General features: G+C 41.5%; 2 protein-coding genes across 10 annotated transcripts in view; one reads left to right on the top strand and one right to left on the bottom strand.

Moving 5' to 3' along the window:
- Positions 1-22,531, bottom strand: part of PPFIBP1 (PPFIB scaffold protein 1) — a 171,235-nt gene that overhangs the window by 79,206 nt on the left and 69,498 nt on the right. The window lies entirely within an intron of this gene.
- Positions 13,784-15,142, top strand: C5H12orf71 (chromosome 5 C12orf71 homolog). Its single transcript, XM_006740838.2, is given in 4 exon segments — positions 13,784-13,960; positions 13,962-14,315; positions 14,832-15,069; positions 15,072-15,142. Coding segments are annotated over 4 exon segments (840 nt in total).

The following is a 22,531-nucleotide window of genomic DNA, read 5'->3' as shown; positions in this document are numbered from 1 at the left end:
CAGAAGAAAGGGGAGAAAAGATAGCCTATCTGGTAGGAGTTCTAGGTCACAAAACACTGTGGCTACCATGCCGTCCTCCAACTTGCCCCCACAATGTGTTCCAATCCTCATCTACGGGTTTTTGACAGATTAAGTTACCAAATTCATTAAGAGCAGTGAGTCTCAGAGCATGGCCGCAGAGGAAGCAGCCTGAGCAGAACTTGGGAATCTGTTAGAAATTAAAATTCTCGGGCCCCAACCCAGACCTACTGATTCAGAAATTCTGAGGGTGGGACTCAGCACTCAGTGTTTTAACCAGTCCTCTGGGTGCACACCCAAGTTTAGGAACCACTATCAATTACATTTCCTTCACGACTGCTTCCTAATGCCCATAATCCTTCTTCCTGTTAAAATTTCTTCGGAACTCCAAAACAGCAGTCTGTGTCTACATAAAGCTCCTTCCCCAGGTGATGTCATTCCTCATTTGACCGCCACACTATCTCCTTCAAGGTGTCTGGACACCCAGTCTCATCTCCTCTAATCTGAGTCCTGCCTATATCATTGAGTCAATTGTCGATGTCCCTGCCCTCCTGCTCCGAGTTCCTTCACTTCATACCGGCTGCACGGCTAGGAATACCGCCTTGTTTTGCAAGCTATAGCATGTCCCCGACAGGGACCTGCCTTTTATTTGCACTCATCAGTATCTAATATACAGAGAAAACCTAATGAAAGTCTAAGCGTCTGGTCTAAATCAGTGTGTCTCAAGGTGGAGTCTACTGTAAGTACATGGGACGAGCACAGATACTGAGCCCCATTTCTAGTCTCTTAAGCTAGAAATTTCTGGGCACAGGGCTATGCATTTTCAAGGCACACTGAAGTTTGCTCAGTCCTGCTGTAGATGAATTGCCATCTCAAGAACTGCAGACTTAAATTAACTGCTTCTTGAGCACAGGACACTGAACTACGTTGAAACAAAATGAGAAGAGCTTATTTGGTTCCTGACCCGTGGTCCACTTCCTAAATGTACTCTGTAGATTGTGAAGTTTTAAAGCCACATCACACTCCATGCTCTCTATATACTATCAGGATGTATTTCCCAGCCTACTCTTACAGAATTTGCTTTTCAGACCTAATGAGTTTTAGCTTTTTTTTTTTTTAATCTTTTTATCTTGTTCAGCCCAGATATCGGAGCTTTGCACGGCCATTTAGAAGATATCCTTTTCACCTACTTCTCTTAGACTTACTCAACTGTAAATTGTGAATGTTTACATTAGCCTCAACAAAATTTAAACAGGGAATTTTTGGTGCAAAAAGAAAACACTAATATAGCTGCCAAATAACAAATGAAATTATTTATAACTACTGACACATTGTTGCACAGCCAAAAATATTTCCTGGCTATAGTTATGAAAGTTAAACTTGCTCCCCCACAACCCCACAACTGCCCCACAACCTCTTCCTCTCAAGTGGGTACGTGAGCTCCACCCCAACCCCCACACATACTCTAAAAATGCCTGCAGACAGATCCACAGCCAAAATAGTTACTACAAAGCACGTTACATAATAGAAGCAGAAAGGCGTCCAGAGACAAGCGGTTTTTAATACCATTGCAAGAGAAGTAGCTATGAAACAGAAGGGAAAACAACAAGCTCTTTCCTAGAATTAGCATTGGGTCTTTCTCAAAACAATCTGTGCTCATCTTTATTTTGTCAAACACATGCAAATCTGTTTTTAAAATTGCAGCACTAATTAAATTTTCACTCTTTCTAAACTTTGTAATGGAAAAACTGGCACATATACACACACATCTGAAATCTATGAGAAGTACTTGCCTTGGGTGGTTCTGATGTATGCTCTTCACTTTCATTTTTTTAAAATTGCCAAACTCTATTTCTGAGATTCATTTTAAGGGAATAATTTTAATAGATGCTCATGAAAGGAACCTGTATGGCTCATTCTGCCTAACAGGAAAGTGCCTGTTTTTTTAATCGAGGTATAATTTATATACAGCAAAAGTCACCCTTTTTAGGTATATACGATTTGATGATTTTTGATGAATGACACAGTTGTGTGACCACCACCAAAACAGTGAACTATGTTGCCCATTAGAGTTGCCACATGCGGCTACTGAGCCCCTGAAGTGTGGCTCCTCCAAAAATTAGAGGTACTGTAAGTATAAAATACACACCAGACTTCAAAGACTTGGTTAAAAAAAAAAAAAAGCAAAAGATCTTATTAATATATGGTGAAATTATAATATTTTACATATAGTGAGTTAAATACTAATATAGTAAAACTAATTTTACTGGTTTCTTTTTCCTTTTTTGATGTGCCTATTAGAAAATTAAAAGTTACTGGCTTGCATTTGTAGCTCAAACTACATTTTTACTGGACCATGTTTTAGAGATTATTTCTAGCCTCCAAAGAGCTCCCTCTCCTCCCTTTGCAATAGATATCATTTCTCCACTCCCAGCTCCTGGCAACCACTGATCTGATTTCTTTTTTCTTTTTTTTTTTTTAAAGATTTTATTTATTTATTTGAGACAGAGAGAATGAGAGAGAGAGAGCACATGAGAGGGGGGAGGATCAGAGGGAGAAGCAGGCTCCCCGCCGAGCAGGGAGCCCGATGCGGGACTCGATCCAGGGACTCCAGGATCATGACCTGAGCCGAAGGCAGTCGCTTAACCACCTGAGCCACCCAGGCGCCCCACTGATCTGATTTCTAACCCTGAAGTCTTTCTTTTGGTCGTCTCTAAAAAATATTTCCTCTTTTTGTCTTCTATCTTCTGATTTTCCATAATCATCTTGTGCTGTTCTAAAAATAGTTCTTTTTTTAACTTTGAAAGATCTGGAAATGCCTTGCCTGATCATTTCCTATAGTTTTCATTAACCAATGTCATTTTCATTAACCAGTTCCAATGCTGGTAGGACCGCCACCACCAGTGGATTCTGGGTAACAAACGGTCTTCCAAAGGAGGCACGCACAAGTGGTTCATAACTGAATGGAGGCCACTGTGCAAACACACAACAGCTCTACTCAAAGATGCTGTGGGAGATCTGAGCCAGAGGTGGGGAACCTACTGTAGCTTAATTTGATTTATCTTTAGGGAAGTGGAGAGAAAGCTTTATCTGTGCGAAGAAAAGGTTGGACAGACATGTAAAAAGCATTTACAGGTAGGAGGGGGAGCAAGGACAGGAAGCTTGGGCCCACGGGCAATGTCTGCCATTGGCAGCTCTGGGATGACTAATGATAATGGCCAGAGAAAGGCAGCAAGACATCCAAGCTGCATCTGCTCCAAGCCCCCACCCTAGGCTCACCTATTCCCATTCTTCTTTTCTCCTAATTCCCTTCTAATTAAAATGAAGTTAGTCATTATTTGTAATAGGTATTCACATTTTCTGCTTCTACCCACATTCACTCTTTATTCATTCTCCAGTTACGGCATACCATCTTTCTGGTTTCGCAGAACTTAAGGAAAACAATGTAGGCCACCTCCTACCCACATTTTCTCCCGTTGGGTTAGTTTGGGAGCTGCATGCTAGTCTTTCTACCTCTGAACTCTCGGGGTCCTTCTGGATTATCAACCTTGAGCACATCTCCCTAGATTTCTATACCTCATTCCCACCTCCCCCCGCCCCCTTCCTTTGCAACACCCCAGAGAACCGGGACAAAACCTTTGCATTTTGAGCATTTTATTGCTAGTCTTTTAAGGAACTGTAGTAAAATGCCAACTAGGCTCTGTAGTTTCTTGTTTCCTCTGAGATAACTAAAAGCACCTGCGGAGTAGTCTACATCCTCCCCATCCTCCACCCCAAAGATTTCTTGTGGAAAACTCTCTCCACCAAGAGAACCATCTACCCAATTCAGAATAATGGCAAAGGAAGAACTAAATGTCCAGATTGGATGGGGTTCATTTCACCAGGCCTCTGCTTAGCCCCAAAAGGATCCCTTCCAGGCATTTCCACCCTGACTGGAAAATGTACTAGAAATGGAAAGTCTCCAGTGCAGTTCCCAAGTGAAACACTGAGAAAGGATGATAACTACGGTGGTTCCTTATGACCGTCAGAATCCTGGAGGGGCTCACAGACCAGGCACCAAGCTGATGGATGTAGAAACTGCCTGACAACCACAAGGATCCACCTTTCTCTTGTGGACACTCCAGCCCAGGGGAAGGAGATGGTCAGATAATCATATAAACACAAATATAATTATTAAATGCACACAGGATTCTGATACACAGAGTTGGAAACAAGTCTATGTTTGAAATTTTTTAAAAAGATTTTATTTATTTATTTAAGAGAGAGAACACACAGTATGAGCAGGGAGGGTAGGGACAGAGAGGGAGGGAGAGGGACAAGCACACTCCTCGCTGAGCATGGAGCCAGACTCAGGGGCCCAGTCTCCACAATCCTGAGATTATGACCTGAGCCAAAACCAAGAGCTGGACGCTTAACCAACTGTGTCACCCAGGCACCCCTATGTTTGAAATTTTAAAATAAAATAAAAACATCTTCTCCAGAGAAGCAGTGCCAATGAAAGAGGAAGTAGTTTCAATTTCCTTAACTATGGAATAAAAAAAAACCCATTTACCATGCATTCCACATACATAATCTCTAATCATTACCAAAACTCTACAAGAAAAGATTATCTCTATTTTGTAGATGAAGTACAGCCAAGTTAAAAATGGATTTGCTGTTGCTAGAAGTGATCTGAAATTTGACAGGCACCCAATTGGTAGGCACATAGTTGTTAAATTAATAAAAACTGGAAAAGTACAGGAAGTATTTTAACAGAGAGCTAGGAGAAGACTATATGGATTCCCCGCGTTTGGTGTTGTGGGAGGCACTACCAGTTTTGGCCCAAGGTAAGTATAAGCCCTAACATTAGGAAATAAAACAAGAAAGGCTACATGCCTATCTGTCTGGCGACTGTATAAATAATTTGCATTTAGTTCTCAAATAAAGAAGCAACCGTCTCCATCATGCAAGAGTCTGGCCACAGGCCCCTGGGGAATTAAAGTCAGACCCAAATGAAGTTAATATCAGCAATGCCAATGAGATGGGCTGTTGTAAGGACTGAATGAGACAGAAATATACACAGGCTCTTAACAGTGCCTGCTATTTTTCAAAATACTTCAACCTAGGCACTTGTGACACAAAGGGGATTATTATTTTTAACCTACACTCTGGGGGCAGTCAGCATTTGAATGACTAATCAAAAGCTCATATAGGGGCGCCTGGGTGGCCTCAGCCAGTTAAGCATCCAACTCTTGATTTTGGGTCAGGTCATGATCTCAGGGTTGTGAGATCGAGCCCCACATAGGGCTCGATGCTGGGTGTGGAGTCTGCTTAGGATTTTCTCTCCCTCTGCTCCTCCCACCACCTCTCCACCTCTCTCTCTATCCCTCTTTTTATGTAAACAGAAAATCAAGTCAATTATCTGCTGAACACCAGGGCGTTGTTGCTTAGTCTAATGGCTGCCACAAATGATTTTTCATCAATCAAATGGTGTTAATGGTGGGCTATAAGTATTGTACAGATATATTCTGTTTATGCTGAAGTGGGAATAAGAATCTATCCAACCCAGTTGTCTAAACTTTTCAAAATGGTGCCCTTGCTGGAGATTGACACCAGTCCTCTTTCTAGATGCTTTGAAGGAAATCTTGTCACCTGATCCTGACAAGAAAGTCAAATCCTGATGCTAGACTATTGTCCCATCTGCCTCTAAGGAAACTTTTTGTTCAGAGTGCTACCCAAATACACAAAAGGACACAGCATAAAGACCTTCTAAGGCAGCTCTGTCCAACAGAACTTTGCTACAATGCTGGAAATGTTTTGTCTGCCCTGTGATAAGCTAGCCACTAGGTACAGGCAGTCACTGAGCACTTGAAATGTGGCTAGTGTGACTGAAGAACCAAATTATTAATTTGATTTTAATTTTAATTGCCACATGTGGCTAGTAGCTGCTCTGTCGGATGGCGCAGTTATGGAGCTTACAAAAGAAGGCTGTGGTGCAGTTCTTGTGCCTGCTTGCTCTTGAATGCTTGCATATGGGAGACCTACAGCCCTCATCTACTGCCACTGTCCACCAGCTGTATAATCAGCTGGGGCTAGTTCTCAGCAGCCTACCTCCAGAGGGCCTCTGGACTCTGAAGGCAGATCTGGGTAATCTGAACTGTACAAGAAGTTAAGATTGGGATAAAATACACAACTCAGGCAGTTGTCATGGAAATTAAACGACCAAGCATGTGAAAGCTCCCAGCAGAGTATGTAGCATCGGTAAAGGCTTAATAACATTGAACTTTGCTTTACACCAAAACACCGTTCTCCTTGAATTAGGTACATGAGCTTTGATAAGGTCTTGTCTGGGAATAAACCTGTAACTAGACTGTAGGAAATTGTACAGTGTCCTCTCCCTACCCCCAAAAATAAACACTAAATAGTTCAGCTAAGAATTTGGTTTAGAAGAAGGATGCTCTTGTCACAATAATTCTTATAAAACAAAACAAGCTACAGGAATAAGGAGACTTCCTGTTTTCTAAAGAACATCTCTTGTAGTCTATTTACACTGAGTTCCCCCCCCAACTTTTTTTTTTTTTTTGTGGTAAAATACACACAACACAAAATTTACCATCTTAACAATTTTTTAGTGTAAAGTTCAGTAGTATTAAAATTAAATTCGTATTTACATTGGTTTTTGTCTCCAAAAATAAAACCATATATTAACATGTAAAGATGATATTAAAATATGTCTAAGGTGAATAAACATCAAATTCAAGAGAGTGATCATGGGAAAAATTGGGTAGAAGGGAAAAGGGAGGAATACAAAGGGTCTTAAGTTTTATGTGGAATGTTTTTTCTTTAAAAAAATCAGGGGCACCTGGGTGGCTCAGATGGTTAAGCGTCTGCCTTTGGCTCAGGTCATGGTCTCGGGGTCCTGGGATCGAGCCCCACATTGGGCTCCCTGCTCAGCAGGGAGCCTGCTTCTCCCTCTGTCTCTCCCCAGCTTATGCTCTCTCTCAAATAAATAAAATCTTAAAATAAATTTAAAAATTTTTTTAATTAAATATGAAAAATGTTAAGACTTGACTGAACTGAGTTGTAAGTATATAGGTGTTTCTTATTTACTATATTTTTATGTATTCTTTTTAAAAATTTTTATTTTTGACCATGTTTTACAGTTACAGAGAAGTTGCAAACACAGTATCTATACATCCCCCCACCTACTCCCTCTAATACCAATATCTTGTGCAACGAGGACAATGATGAGACAGGGAAATTAACTGATATAATACCATTATAAAACTATTAAATAAAGAACATATTGAAATCACTCTACTTTTTCCATTAATGTCCTTTTCCTATTCTTGGATCCTACCCAGAATCCCTCAGTACTTTTTTTCTTTTATTTATTATTTACTTAGGAGTGGGGAGGGGCAGAGGGACAGAGAGAGAGAAAGAGAATCTCAAGCAGACACCCCATTGGGTGCAGAGCCCACAGGTCTCCAGGCGGCCGGACCTCACAACCCGAGATCAGGACCTGAGCTGAAACCAAGAGTCAGACAATTTACCAACTGCACCACCCAGGTGCTCCCCTCAGTACATTTGTAGTTGTTATTTCTCCTTGGTGTTCTGTAGTCTTTGACAGCTTTTCAGTCTTTCCTTGTCTTTTATGACCTCAACACTTGTCAGTTATTTCGTTGAACGGCTCACAATCAGGGTTTGTCTGATACTGTCTCATTCTTAGGCTGTGATTATGCATTATGGGCAAGACTACCACAGAAATGATGCTGTGTCCTTAGTGTATCATATCACAGAGTCTGTGATAATTTTTGTATTGTTAAACTAGTTCATAATTTCAAAAGATAAAAAATAAGCAGCGATATCAGACTGGGTTCTCCAGAGAAACAGGACCAATAGTAAATATATGTATATGGGTATGGGTACACACACACACACACACACACACAGGTTTATTATAAGGAATTGGCTCATGCATTTATGGAGACTGAAAAGTCCTAAGATCTGCCATCTGAAAGCTGGAGAGCCAGTGGTATAGTTCCAGTCCAAGGCCTGAGGCCTGAGAACCAGGGGAACTGATAGAATAAGCTCCAGTCGGAGTCCAAAGGCAGGGGAAGACCAACGTCCTCACTCAAAGACAGAACAAATTCTTCCTTACTCAGTTTTTTGTTCTAGTCAGGCCTTTAAAAGATTAGGTTGATGGCTACCCACACTGGGGAGAGCTATTTGCCTTACCCAGTCTACCCATTCAAATGTTAATCTCATTTAGAAACACCTCCACAAACACATCCAAAAAAATATTCAATCAGATATCTGGGTACCCTATGGTTCAGTGAAGACAACACACAAAATGAACTCTAACAGTAGCTTAACTTCTAAATTAGAAACTTCCTACTCTATATTTAGGTCCAAATCCTACCAAGCCAAGTGGATTTTAGGAAGTGTTCCAATTTTTAAAGTTACCGTTATTACTAGCTTCAGGCCCAAAACATTGTAAATTCATGACATACTATCATTTAAAAAATCTTAGGGGCACCTGGGTGGCTCAGTCGGTTAAGTGTCTGCCTTCGGCTCAGGTCATGATCCCAGGGTCCTGGGATCGAGCCCTGAGTTGGATTCCCTGCTCAGTGAAGAGTCTGCTCTCCCTCTCCCCCGCCTCCCTTTTGCTCTCAAATCAATAAAATCTTTTTAAAAAATAAAAAAATTTAAAAGTCTCAGGAGGTTTCACTATGGATGATTTTACTTTAAGAGAAAAGGTGATGATGAGCCAGGTCATATTTAGATTAACTGTGATCCAAGAGAAGCTTGACCAGCAAATCAAATTAAGGCCTTAAAGAAATTAATACAAGCTAGTTAAGAACCAAAAATCCCTGATCTCTTATTACAGGTGAGAGCTGAGTCATCTTTTAGAATTGACTACACTGCTCATCATGGCACCCTAAAGAGGTTCTAGGTCACTGCTTCTTTGGAAAAAAAGATAGCTGAATGAAATATATATATATATATATATATATATCAAACTATGCCCTTTTTTTCTGGAACAAGAGAGAAGGTGAGTTTCAGACACTTTCACTATCAGAGTTGTACATTAAAGTGAAATATATGTATGTATATGCACACATAGTTGACGCCTGAACAACATAGCTTTGATCTACACAGGTCTACTTATACATGGACTTTTTTTCCCAATACAATATAATATCTCTTAAGGCTATTAGTATTTAAGTTTTGGGGAGTCAAAAGTTATGCTCAGATTTGCAACTGTGGGGGGGATGGTCAGTACCCTAACCCCTGTGTTGTTCAAGTATCAATTGCACATGTATATGTAAACATGGAGAGAGAGAATAGTGTATAAATAAATAAACTTTCAAGTCTTTTCTGAAGCTTCCCCCATTTGAAACCCTTTTATCTTCAGGATCACTCTAAATGTTGGTGGTTTAGGCTGGGAAATAATTTTTCCAATTCAAATGTTTATATTTAGTTCAAAGTGTTCCATTTCCATGGGTAACGGTACCACAAACGGCTTTTCCCTTACCTTCACGGAAAGAAAGCTATTCACAAGTGCTTTTCTAGGTTCCCAGTGCTCTGGGAGGCAGTCACAGGGGTTTTTAGAAAAAGCCAGAGCACAGTGATCCAGGTCTCATTATACCGAAGAGGAAGTTGAACACCTATTTTAAATCTTTTAGCCCACCCCAAATGTGGATGCCATTGTTTTGGGCCAGTCCCACGTACCACACACACTCCTGCACGTCTTTTAGAACACACAGCTCCACTCAAAGTGGTTTCTTTCATGGAAACAGAACACGGGTTTGCTTTTGGGCTGGGTCAACTCTCCCAGGGATCTTCCAGGGAGGAGGGAGGCGGTCAGCCCCCTGAGAGACAAGAGTGTGTAGAGAGTAAGAGTATGGGCTTTAGAGCCAGACTTCCTACGTTTAAATCCAGGTTCTAGGGTTTATGATCTTGAAATGTGAGCAAGTTACATAACTGCTCATGCCTTGGTTCCTTCATCTGTAAAACAGAACAAATAATGACACTTAGCTGATGGGGTTGCTGTGAGAATTAAACAAACACATATAAAGTGCTTAGCACAGGACCTGGCATGTAGTAAATGCTCAATAAATGCTAGGGAGTCTGTAGGTCCTAATTCCACCCCCCTGGGATTAACCTAGGTCCCCAGGCACTCATGGGAGTTGTGGTTACTCGCCAGCCGTTGGGTAGAAGATACAGTTTTTCTCCCCAACTCCATCACCTGAAACACAGTTGCCTAAAAACAATCTTATTTAACAGAACCTAAAATTTAAACCAGTACAACAGTGAAAAACCTGAGGCACAGCAAGCTTTAAATGTAATCTTGTTAGGGGCACTTGGGTGGCTCAGTCGGTTGAATGTCTGCCTTCGACTCAGCTGGTGATCCCAGCGTCATGGGATCGAGCCCCGAGAGCGCCGCGCCCCCCACATCGGGCTCCCTGCTCAGCGGGGAGCCTGCTTCTCCCTCTGCCCCTCCCGCTGCTCATGCACATGCACACTCTCTCTAATAAATAAATAAAATCTTTAAAAAAAAATGTAATCTTGTTAAAAGGAAATAAAGAAAAATATTTGGAAAGGATCTTAAGCAACTGATAGATTCCAATGAGTTGAGAGGTTCTTTTAAGTCAGACTTGTATTTCTTGGCTTTTTTTTGGTGTGTGTGTGTGTGTGTGTGTGTGTGTTTAAATCCATGTGTTTTTTCTGATAAATGTAAAAACCTTATGGTTTCTCTTAACGCTATTTAAAACTTTTACAAAATGGACCAAAAGCAAATCTAAGCAATGTTAATTTAAGAATATACTTGTTCAAAGTACACATAGGCTTTATCTCTAGGAAACTGAGTAGGTGCCCTAGTCTCTTCCTAAAAATCACTGAATTGGCCAAAAAGCAGTATCATATAGCCTCACAGTTTACACCAGGCTGGAGGTTGCTATACTGACTTTATCAAGATGATTTTGCTGTAGAAGTTTTTTTGGTTTAGTCTATGCAACTGAGAGCCTTTGATCCTATATGACCCACATTTGTCCTCAGAATTGCACATTTGGAAACAATGAAAGATTTACTACCTCCACCTACGGTTTACCCACTGAGAACACTACAGCAGTGAAGGCAAAGTGACCAGATTGGATCACTGTGGAGCTATGATCTGACCAATTCCCAAGTAATTTCATGATGCCATTGGAAAGGGAAGGGTTCACAACAGTGGTTAAGGGAAGAGCAGCCTGGGAAGTAGGAGGGCTTGGTGAACAGAAGGAATACTGCTTTCAATTCTAGAAGGACCAAGACACCTCATGTTACTGGAGGCAGTTAACAGAACTGGACAGAGATCTATCCAGTTAACAGAATTGGTGTAAAATGCAGACTTAATCTTGCAATAAGACAAAAGCCTAGCTGGGAAACTCAAAGAAGAAAATGGAGGTCTTCAGCATTGCATTCTTACAAATTTCTCTATATCCATCTTCACTTTCTTCCTTCTAATATCAGGGGATAACCCATCCCTCTACCCATGCCATGAGTCCCACCCTTACTCTCTCCAAAAGCAGCAATCTCTTATAGTTTGAAACTCTCCCCCCTGTATCGATTCCTTGCCCCTTTTTTATTTGGGGAGTGGGTGCAGAAACTAACCTTGACTCTGCTTCCTTCTCTTACTTTCTCATTCAGACATTTCTAAAGTATAGTCTGTACTCACTGTTCTCACATCCTTTCCTCTCATTCATTCCTCAACACCGTGCAAACCTACTGATCCTATTCTCAGGAAAGTCAACCAATAACATCCATGCTGCCAAGTTCACTGTAAGTTTTGTTTTAATCGTGCCAAGTATTTCAATATATTCTGAATTACCTGGAAGAATGCCTGATAAATGAATACCACCATCCTGACTACAGCCTTACAGGATAAAATCCAAGCTCCCTAACAGGGGTGGAAAGCCTTCCATGATCTCACTGACCCCCATTTACCTCATCATGCTTGATCTCCCCACACAATAAGCTGTTTTTCACCTGGGTGTCCTTGCTCAAGCTGTCCCCTCTGTCGGAAAGGCCCTCTCCGCCAACTCCTCTCCCCCCCCACCCCCGACCTTTTTAAGAAAGAGATAGCACGAGCAGGGGGAGGGGGAGAGGGAGAGAGAGAGAATCTTAAGCAGGCTCCACACTCAGCACAGAGCCCTACATAGGACTTGATCTCACAACCTGAGCCCAAATTAAGAGTCAGACACTTAACCGACTGAGCCACCCGGGCGCCCCCTCTACCCCTTTTACCTCACTAACTTCTACTCCCTCATAAACACTCAGATCAGAAGTACTCTCCTCCAGGAGGCCTTTCCTGACATCCCCACCCCAATCTCACCCTGGCTGCGTGAGGTACCTCCTTTTATTCTCCCCTGACATTATTTTTACGTCCTGTTGCTGCACTTACCATTCTGTCCTATAACAGGCTGCTTAGGTCCGCCTCAGCAAGCAGGCTCTAAACTCCCTTAAGACAGGAGCCATCTTCCACGGTCATGTGACCGGAGGGAAAGACCTGCCATCGCATTTGTTCTTCTGCCCTCAAGGGGGATCCTCTTCAGCCCAAGACGGGATGAGCACAGAATAGAACACTAGAAGGGGATAGCTCTTGTGGCTTTCTATCCCTTTTTTTTCTCTTCCCACATTTCTGACTCTAACTTGGGGCCTTGTGTTGCCATAGTAACCAACAGTCCCAGAACACAGACTTCTGGCAGTTGGACTTCTAGCCACTGTGAGTCAGGACCTGAAGGATTTCTAACATCCCCAGTTTAGGGCTCAGGAGCCGGCGGCACCTTTTTCATGTGGGCAGTCACCAGAGCAGGGCATGACACTGTGTGTGTGTGTGTGTGTGTGTGTGTGTGTGTGTGTGTGTATTCTCCCATCCCCACGTACCTACTGGGGCATCACAGAAAAAGCTGCACTAAAAAGTGCCAACAGATGGTGGGAGGATGGGCATCTAAATGGCTATAACCTTTCTGGAAAGCAATTTGATATCAACTCCAGTTTAATCTATCCGTGATCTTTGATCCATTAAAGCCACAGATAATATAGAGGGAGACACAAGGATTTATTGATAAGGGGGTTTACTGGAGATTTATTAAAACAATAACAACCACTTAATGGTCATCAATAAGAAAGTCGTTAAAAATGACAAAATGGCCATATACATGTTTACTGTAGGGTATGCCACAAAATATAATAATCTTAGCTTCAATACCTGATGTGACATCCACATATATGTATATGTGTGTATGTATATGTACAAATACACAGGTACACATATATGTCCGTATAAAGAAAAAGAAAAGGAAATCCACCAAAATGTTTTCAGTGATGGTTATCCATATCTCTGGACAGTAGGATCATAAGCATATTTAATTTCATCTTCATACTTTTCTGTGTTTTTCAAATTTTATACAATGATCATTTTTTCTTTTAAAACACAAATTGTTTCAACTGCAGCAAGAGAGATGACGAGTGGTAGCAGGTGGGGAGGATTAGTCGAGAGGGTTGTCATACAAAGAAAGACATTTCTTCAAGGGAGGGGGTGGCCTTTTTTGTCCTTCATTAAAGAATACAAAAATAGGAAGAACTTCTACCGGAATGGCATAGTTACAAATAGAAAAAGGAATGAATAATGTTATTGTTTAAGTATCATGACTTCCCTCTCCTCCCCAGTCCCACCTATTTTTTCCTTTCTTTCGAAGATTCCTGAGTTGAGAGAGACCTGAGATTTGAGTCCCTGAACAACATGGCACACTCATCCTGCAGCAGCGACGGATCAGACAGCACAGCCTGCAGCTCTGAATCAAACCTGAGCCTCTCTGTGGGTTATTTCCCCTATGAAGACACCTTCTCTTACGAGAACACCATCTCCTGTGAAGACATGTCTCCCAAGGGTCCTTCAATCCTTGTCCCTCCTATCCAAGGGGACGTGGAGGACTGAAAGTACAGGCAGACTCCTGAGGAGACGAGACCAAATTCGGGACGACCCAAAGCAGTTTTGCAAACTCAGCATCACCCTGGCCTGGGATGTTGACGTAGGTTCTAACAATTCAGACTCCATAGCCAGTTGGGACATAACTGGAAGCAATCAGTGGATAGACAAGTACCCCGAAGAGAACACACAACTGACTCTCAGCAAACTGGACAGTCTAGTGCAAAAGCTTGAGAAATTTCTAGAACATCAGAAAGACGAGGAAGGTGGTGACTCTGCCTTCCCTGGATCTGCTCAGGAGGAAGATTTCCAGTTGTTCAGCAGCCCCCCTCCAGACATAGCTCAGGTCAGTCATCAAGAACATGATACTTGTCAGGACTTGCCCCACGCCTGCCAACATGAAGGGATCATCCAGTTTCCACAGATTCCTCCAAGACTTTGGGAACATGAACTTGCTGAGGTGAGGAGAGATGCCTCACAGGCAAAAAGGGGATGGACCTGGTTGGGGGGGCCAGTTTGAAATGCATGGAGCATTACTTGCTCTGAAGCAAGGCCAGCCTCCCTCAGTGTCTGACACAGCCCGGAGATGGAGAGAGAAGGCAAGGAAAGGGGTCAGGGTAGAGTTGAAGGGAAAATACTGAGGAGCACTGAAGGAGAAAAGAGGGGAGGGAAGTTAAGAAAAGACTAACAGTTATGATACCCATCCCCACCCCCCGGCCCTGTGTGTTTCGTTGACGTATTAAAATTTTGCATTTATAGTTGGATTATTTTTGACAAAAGGATTTGAATTCGGTAAGTGGGTAAATATTGGCCTCATTGTTGTCTGGGTTATGCATATTTAACTCCTTCATTTTCTTGGCAGATGATAAGCCAGACAACTGGCAGCCAAAGGACAAGCACTATAGAGACCTCCTCGGTCTCATTGGGTCAGCCAGAGGAGGAGGACGCTCATTCCAGCACACAGGCCCTCTCCTGTGTGAACTTCAGGGGGGTCTTCCGCTGGCTAAGACAGCAAGTCCTCGCCTCGCTTCTCAGGAGACCACACCCTGAGGAGGCCACTGAGAGACCCCAACAGCTGGCACAAAAGAAAAGACTCTCTCACAGAAGAGAATCCAACCTCAAGACGCCCTCGAATTAAGACACCCTCTATCGCCAGATGTTTTAACCTTTTGATAGCCCCTATTCTACAATCCCCATGAGTTAACTGTTTTCTAATAAATATAACACATACTCTTATTATCCATGTCTTCCTCTTCCAGCCCACCATCTTGACTCAGGCTGAAAGTCTGTATGTTGTCTAGAAGACTGATGAATATTCTCTGTGAATTTTAAGTAGTATTGTCCTTCCTAATTTGAAGGCATTCTTGCTCTCCTCCTCCCTTCTTACTGTATTTTACTCTAATTTTAAATATTTTCATCTTAATATTAACCCAAATGCCCATTTTCAGAAGGCAGCAGTATAACCCATTAGATTCCCAAGATGGTAGTGTGGTTTTAGTTGAACTTCTAGGGCTCGAACAATTGGCAGAGGATACTGAGTCACTCAGGGAGTGGATTTCAGTTTGGCAGTGTTTCAGGAGTTCAGACGGCGGATCTGATGTTCCCAGGGGACATCACTGGTTCTAGTGTGTGCTGCATTGGCTAGAATAAGTGGCTCACTCAGGAGGAATGTGAGGATTGGGAATCTACTTAACCACTCCAAGTCTAACCCTCCTCGTTCAGAAGATGGGGAAGATAATATGAACCTCACAGGGTTGTTGCAAGAACGAAGGAGATAATGATAATTTCGTTGTTGCTGCCGCTATTCATTTTCCAGAGGATCTCCCCAGAAAACTCGATCCAAGGGACATCCCAGAGTGAGAGCTTAAGAGTAATTCTCATGGAAATATCTCCCACACAGAAGCAATATTTACCCAAAGTTATGGGTTTCTGCAGATCTTGACTCAAGCGAGTCCTCTCCCAGTCCATTCCCCACTGTGTCTTCTGAAACTCCTTTACAATTGGCAGTAAACTTTCCTCTAAATTTCAACTTCTTTAAGGAAGACTGTACTCATCTCTCACCCTTTTGCTCTGACCTCTCCCTCTTACTGATATCAACTCCCCTCCCCACGACCACTACCACTCTCCTTATCCACCCACAGGCTTACCTGAGAGCCCTCCTTCTTCAGCTTTTGCTACCAGCCTACATGACCTGCAGAGTTCATGTGCCTAAAGCATGGGATTCTTTGATCTCAAATTCCTCCCTTTCTTCAATTTCAATTCCCTTTTCTCCTTCCTTCTTCTCTTCCTTCCTTCCACAAATATTTAGCACATAGAAGTGCCAACTACTTTTCTAACTTACAAAAACAAAATCCATCCTTGGGGCTCAGGCGGCTCATTAGTCAAGAGATAAAGCCATGTAAACATATGACTAGAACAGGCTACAGGTGATAGTCTGTATAAGGTACACACTAAGTACTAAAAAATAAGCAATTCAACACGAGGAGATGGATTGTTAAAAGTTTCATGTCTGAGGTTGCTTGAGTTAAAGGTGGAGGACTTGAAGCTGCTGGATAAATCGGTGTGGTGTTAAATTGTGCAGTCCTCACTGGTTACGTGTGAGAGACAGTGGGGATGATATTTCCCAAGGAATGACAGTATGGTGGGAAGGAAGAAATCAAACAACAGGGCCTTCTTAGCAATATATGCTCATGGTCACATCCTGAGCTTCTTCACAGGCAGACTCCTCACTTCATCCAACTCTCTGAGAACATCTTCCCATTTGACTGGCTCCCTCCAACGCCCTCCGCCACCTCCACTTCTCTTTGACTTCACCAAGACTTTGAGTCCCATCACCAACCCCTGTTCATGAGTTTCGGTCCCTTCCAGATGCGACCCAGGCACCTCCTTCCTCAATTGCAGCATATCCACCACATCTAGTAGCATTCACAAAGCCTTGCCCTTTCCAGATCTTCCTTTAATCTATAGTCACCACATTCCCCAACAGTAAGGGCCAACACATGAAACACAGGGATTAATTTCTCCATTCCTGGAGAATCCCCCCCACTGCCTTTTCAAGTACCCACCCCCAGCTCCCTGGGGAATTTTTCCTTAAAAACTCCACTCTCGAGTTACTATGAGGCCAAGAACGATCCTTCCAGCTTAAGTTGACCACATCCTTCCTTAAGCCATCCCCCAGTGCCCATCCTGCCACCCTCACCCCGTGACTTGTACTTTTCAGTCTCTTTATGTAAGTATTTTGCCTACAGACTAACTTCTTAGTGCCTTTTTATGGCGGGATCCTAACACAGTGTCTGGTATGGAGTGGTCTGGCTATATGAATTTTTAAAATGATCTTAATATATCTTACTTCTTTCAACTTTTTCCTATGTAATTTTTTAAAAAGTGAAATACAACAGCTTAGAGTTGCTATTCTTGAAGTTAAAAGTTAGGGTGGACAGAATTAAGAGCGGGCATGGGAGTAGAAAGAGGGGAGGCAGGAAGAAAACAGAAATCCATGGAAGGTCAAGAGAGGTGATGACCCACAGGCTGAGAAACCTAACACCAGGGGAAGTTAGCGACTAATCTGAAATGTTAATTCAACAAACAGACATGGAGCCTTCATGTTGCTTTAGACTAGATGTATGACATGCCTAAAAGATGACATCTACTACCACCATGGCACTAGTAACCAGAGCTCTGCTATTTTAACTTTTTCTCTAATAATTAAGCCAAACTCTAAGAAAAACTCAACCAAAATGAGCTACCTCAAAAGATGGCCTGTGGTGAATAAGAAGCCCTGTTCATTAGCAAGATTTCTTACATATTTGTGCTTATTTTTCAGTGTTATATAAACCTGCTTGACGGGTATGAGGTTTAGCTCTAAAGTCCAAACAATGTCTTTATAAGCCTTTACAACAAATATTCTCTGTAAAGAATTAGAATTTGAAATATTCTTTAGGGTTATCAGGCTACATCTCAGAAAGCAAGTCGAAGTGCTTAAAAATAGGAAATATTTCAATACCTCCTCATTCATTATTGTGTCAAATATGCTATGAGGCTATTAGCTACATGATAAACTATGACCAGGTTCTCCACTTTTTGTCACATACATGGGGCTGGGGTTGGAGGAGGCCCACTATACATCAAAAGGACCAAGAGCAAAATGGAAGTGATCACTGAAAGATCCTACCTTTCCTATAACCTTAAGCATCGAATGATTGCACTTGCCAGACACATGCTAATCGAATTAACCAATACATTTTGGGGTTCCCATTATCTCAATACCCAAAACTAAAACCATGCCTTCAAGTGAACTGCTCATCCTGAAACCCATAAAGCTCAGCTACTCGAACTAGCAAAGTATTACCTTAAATATTCATATTCTAGAATCTGTAACATCATAATGAGCCAGAATACAGTGAAAACTTATCAAACAAACGTAGAGAGTATTCAGCTTTCTCCACACACAGAATCAGATAGACGAATATAAATTTTATAGCCCACCCCATGTCAATTTCTTACTCAGTAGGATCTCATGACAGAAAAAAGTGTGTGCACCATACCATCAAAACGAAGGCAAAATCATTTTCTTCAGACGTAACGTAAGGTGAAAGTTCATGGCTCCCGAGGATACAGAGGTCTAGGTCTACCTGGTCACAAAAACAGTGTCCAAAATCCTCTTACCAAACAATGAAAGGAAAAATGAAACAAATTATAAATGAATTCCTAAGACTGCCTGGTAGGGTTTTTACCCCAAGAGTTAAGAACGGTTTTGTTTTGGCAGGAGGGATAGCTAACTGCATCAAAAATAAGTCTTTTCATTATGAGTTGCATGTGGAAGAAGGTCTACTGCATGCAGTGTACTCTCTAATTTCAAGATGGATGAGGAGGCTTTATATTGCATCGCCTGGAGTCAAGCTTTTCCCGCTACCCCCTCACCCCCTCATCCCCCAACAAAGAGAACAACACTCTCCTTTCACAAAAGTGAAATAAGATCCTCATCAGATAACACCGAATCACTGAGCAAGCCAGTCATGAGTCAGGTGGGTACAAAAGCCTTAAGATGAATTCCCAAAAGGATTATAAACCTAGATCAAGAAATCCCCCTACTAAACAATTTGTTGACTATTCCACCTTTCAAAGGAATTCCATGGTTTTGATGCCCTTTGGATTTCAATCTACTATGCTTCCCAAAGAAATATTTCTGAGGCATTTTCAAATGGGAGGACACACATCAAATATCTATTCAGATTGTGGCTGCTTAATGAAAACTCATTATTACTGAATTCTCTTGGTCTAGAAGGAAATCAGAATGGCAATTTAACTTCATTTGTCCTCATCTGTATCAATAAAGATTATTTTAAGTGCAAATCCCCACAACTAAACAGATCTCCCTCTCCTCACAGAACTTTCCCGTGCACCCACTTACAAAGGAAAACACCGGACAAGTTCAAGTTCATCGTTAATACAGGCTTGGAGAGTTGTTTTTATGTTTCCCTTTCATCACCTCCACTGCCCCTCTGTCTCTGGGGCCTAGGTTTTACCCCAAACAGGCACGGGGATGAAAAGGAGAATTTTTCTCCAGTAAAGTGACCACAAATTAAGTTAGTACTCTATCACAACTACCACCATAACAACAGATGCACATAAGAATCAAAAAAGAATGCTAACCCACTTGCTGTGATGAGCACCGAGTGTTGTATGGAAGCGCTGAATCACTACATTGTACACCTGAAACTAATACTACCCTGTATGTTAACTAAAATTTAAATACAACTTTAAAAAAATTAAATGCTAAAACCATTGGGTGAATGGGCTCTTAGAGAACAAGACATGCACATGGTCTCGGGGAACTACCCGGCAGACTATTTATTAGTTATCAAGGGGATTAGGTACCTTTACAATGGAGAGAACTAGTGAACGCCAGCTTAATTAACCAAATGATTCAATGCAGTCGAACCAACATCATGCATGTACCTTCTCTTGTTAGCCCTGTGTGTTTACCCTGAATCTCATCATGAGGAATCCAACAGTCAGATGAATCCAGAATATAAGAAATTCTTCTAGACAACCACCTGAGACTTTTCAAACATGTTAACATCATGAAATACCAAATAAGAGAAAACAAAAAAGTCAAGAAGACCAGACAATTCACAAAGGAGACCAAAGAGACATGACGACCAATTGCTATTCATAATCCTTCAATGAATCGTTCATCAAATTCTCAAAACTATGATAAAAAAAATTTTTAATTGGTGGACAAATCTGAATATGGACTGTATCTTAGATCATTTTATTGTGCGTAATAAGAATATTATGGCTATGTAAAAGAATGTCCTTAGTTCTTAGGAAATTAAGAGTGAAGCATCACGGTATTGGTAACTTATTTCCAAATGGACCAGGAAAAAAATATAAAATAGAAAATGAGAAACAAAGATGGGAAAAATATTAAGAAAAACTCCAGTAAGTAGGGAATCCAGAACTTTGCTATGAAAATAAAATACTACATTTGCTATACTTGTGTGATAATAGTATCTTAAAGATGTACATATTTAAAGCATTAAAATCTTTAAACGAAACTTAGGTATTGATTTCTAAATGATACAGGCTAGGCAATTCTCTAATCTGGATTCATTCATTCATACTGGCACCTGCCTTTCGATCTACCACGGGCTGCAAGGAATTTTCAGTCTCATGGGTTAATAAATATTCACCCCACAAGTCCCTCTAACTGTAAGTTGATCCAGTTGAAAGCAGACTAGCATGTAGGCATTTTTCAAAAACTTTCAGATTTCAGGAGTTTCTTTAGCTTTTGTTGAAATTTAAAAGAATAATTTTTGCCCAATGGAGAGCTAGGCTCTCTTCTCGTTCAAGTTATCACAAAAGTCCCAAGGTCTGGATAGCTCATGTTTACCTTCAAAAAAGACCTTCTTGGACGTTTTCTGTTTTTCACAAATCAAGGAACAGCCTGTCACTTTATAGTACTAATTCTTGCAGACTGTTTTCGACATTTCCTTTTATTTTCAGCAGTGAGAGAGTGTTTTGCTTTTTCAAACCTAAGAAACAGCATAAGCATACGGTCACCATATAATGCACTGAATATACTGGGGAACTTGTGAGAGCAAAACAGGGTGCTTCTAGAGTCCTTATTAACATTTTTTGGTGTTTCCTCTTACAGGATTAAAGCTATAGAGTTTCCTTAAACAAATCAGATATATTCACATATACTAACACTTCGCAAATAATTCAGAAAGTTCAGAGACTCCTTGAATCCTATTCTTCAATACCAGGTTCAAAATCCAAATTTCTCAAATAAAACTTTCTGGCTTCAAGTCCCAGGTCTACCTCTTATTTGCTATGGATGCTGGTAAGTTACTTAACCAATCTGGGCTTTCCATTTTATCTATAAAATATGATCCTGGTAGTACTAACCTCAAAGTGTTGTGGTGAGAGTTTAGAAAAAGTGCCTGGCACGCAATATGTGCTTACAAATTTTAGCTGCTGCTAGTTGCTGTCACATATTTCCTTTTTAAAATCTTCCTGTTAAAAATCTGCCACAGCTCCTTATGCCTACAGAATTAAGTCCAAGCAAACTGTCATTAAATCTCTCTAAAATCAAATCCCAATGTACTTTTCCAGTCTTATTTTATAATGCTCTGCACTCGCCCCTCATACCCTGTACTTTTCTGCCTGAGTGCTTTGCTTATACTGTCCCCTCTCTTTGCAAATGCCCTAACCATGTTAGTCTGCCCTGCTACCTACCGACTCCTAAATGCACCCTTTCAAGGCTCATGTTAAATTCAAGCTCTTCTACAGGAGTGAGCAGGCTAGAAATAATCTCACCTTCCTTTGTGCTACCATAGCACTCCCTGTAATATGTGTACGTTTTGTCCTGTTTTACAGAAATGTGCTGCCCTGTCTTTCTCTCCCGCTAGACAAAAGCAACTGTGTTCTGCTTATCTTATCTTTTCATGCTCCAAAGCCCCTGGCCCAGTTTCTTGGACACGGTAGCTCCATGAAATGGTGAAATGAATGGTTATCTGCAGGAAATAATTGAAACAGATAATATCTGAAATTGCATGCCATTTCCTCTCACATAAAATTTAACTAGCTTCTACTTTAATTAAGTCTAGTCCCTGGATATTTATATTGGGGGCCAGGGAGCGTGGCATAGTGTAGATGTTCCCCGAGTGGAAAAGCTCAGTTTTGTACAACAGACAAAGCTAGTGAACGGTCACATCTTTCCATTTGTCTGAGTAGATACTGACACTCTACTATCCCTTTTTTCAAAAAGATTTTTTTTGAAGTCTTCATATTTCCAAACCCTCCAGATAATGTTTAGATTCATTCACCCATTCAAATACACTTACTGAACATAACGTGCTAGAGGCTGCGCACCAAGATGGTTAGATAGACCCCTCCCTTGAAGGATTCATACTTGTCGGGGGGATGGGCATCTTGCCAGACACAGCAAAGGGGAAGATCTGGGAGAAGGAGCAGACAACACTGGCAAAGGGAACAGCCTATGCAAAAGCGAAAGTCCTAAAAGGCATGCGTGGCAAACCGTGCAAAGTGCAGCTT

The sequence above is a fragment of the Leptonychotes weddellii genome, chromosome 5 (assembly GCF_054177405.1).
Source record: "Leptonychotes weddellii isolate Sample4059 chromosome 5, ASM5417740v2, whole genome shotgun sequence".
NCBI classification, from domain to species: Eukaryota; Metazoa; Chordata; class Mammalia; order Carnivora; family Phocidae; genus Leptonychotes; species Leptonychotes weddellii.
Note: the sequence above shows the minus strand (reverse complement) of the source record. Positions and strands in the feature narration are given on the sequence as shown.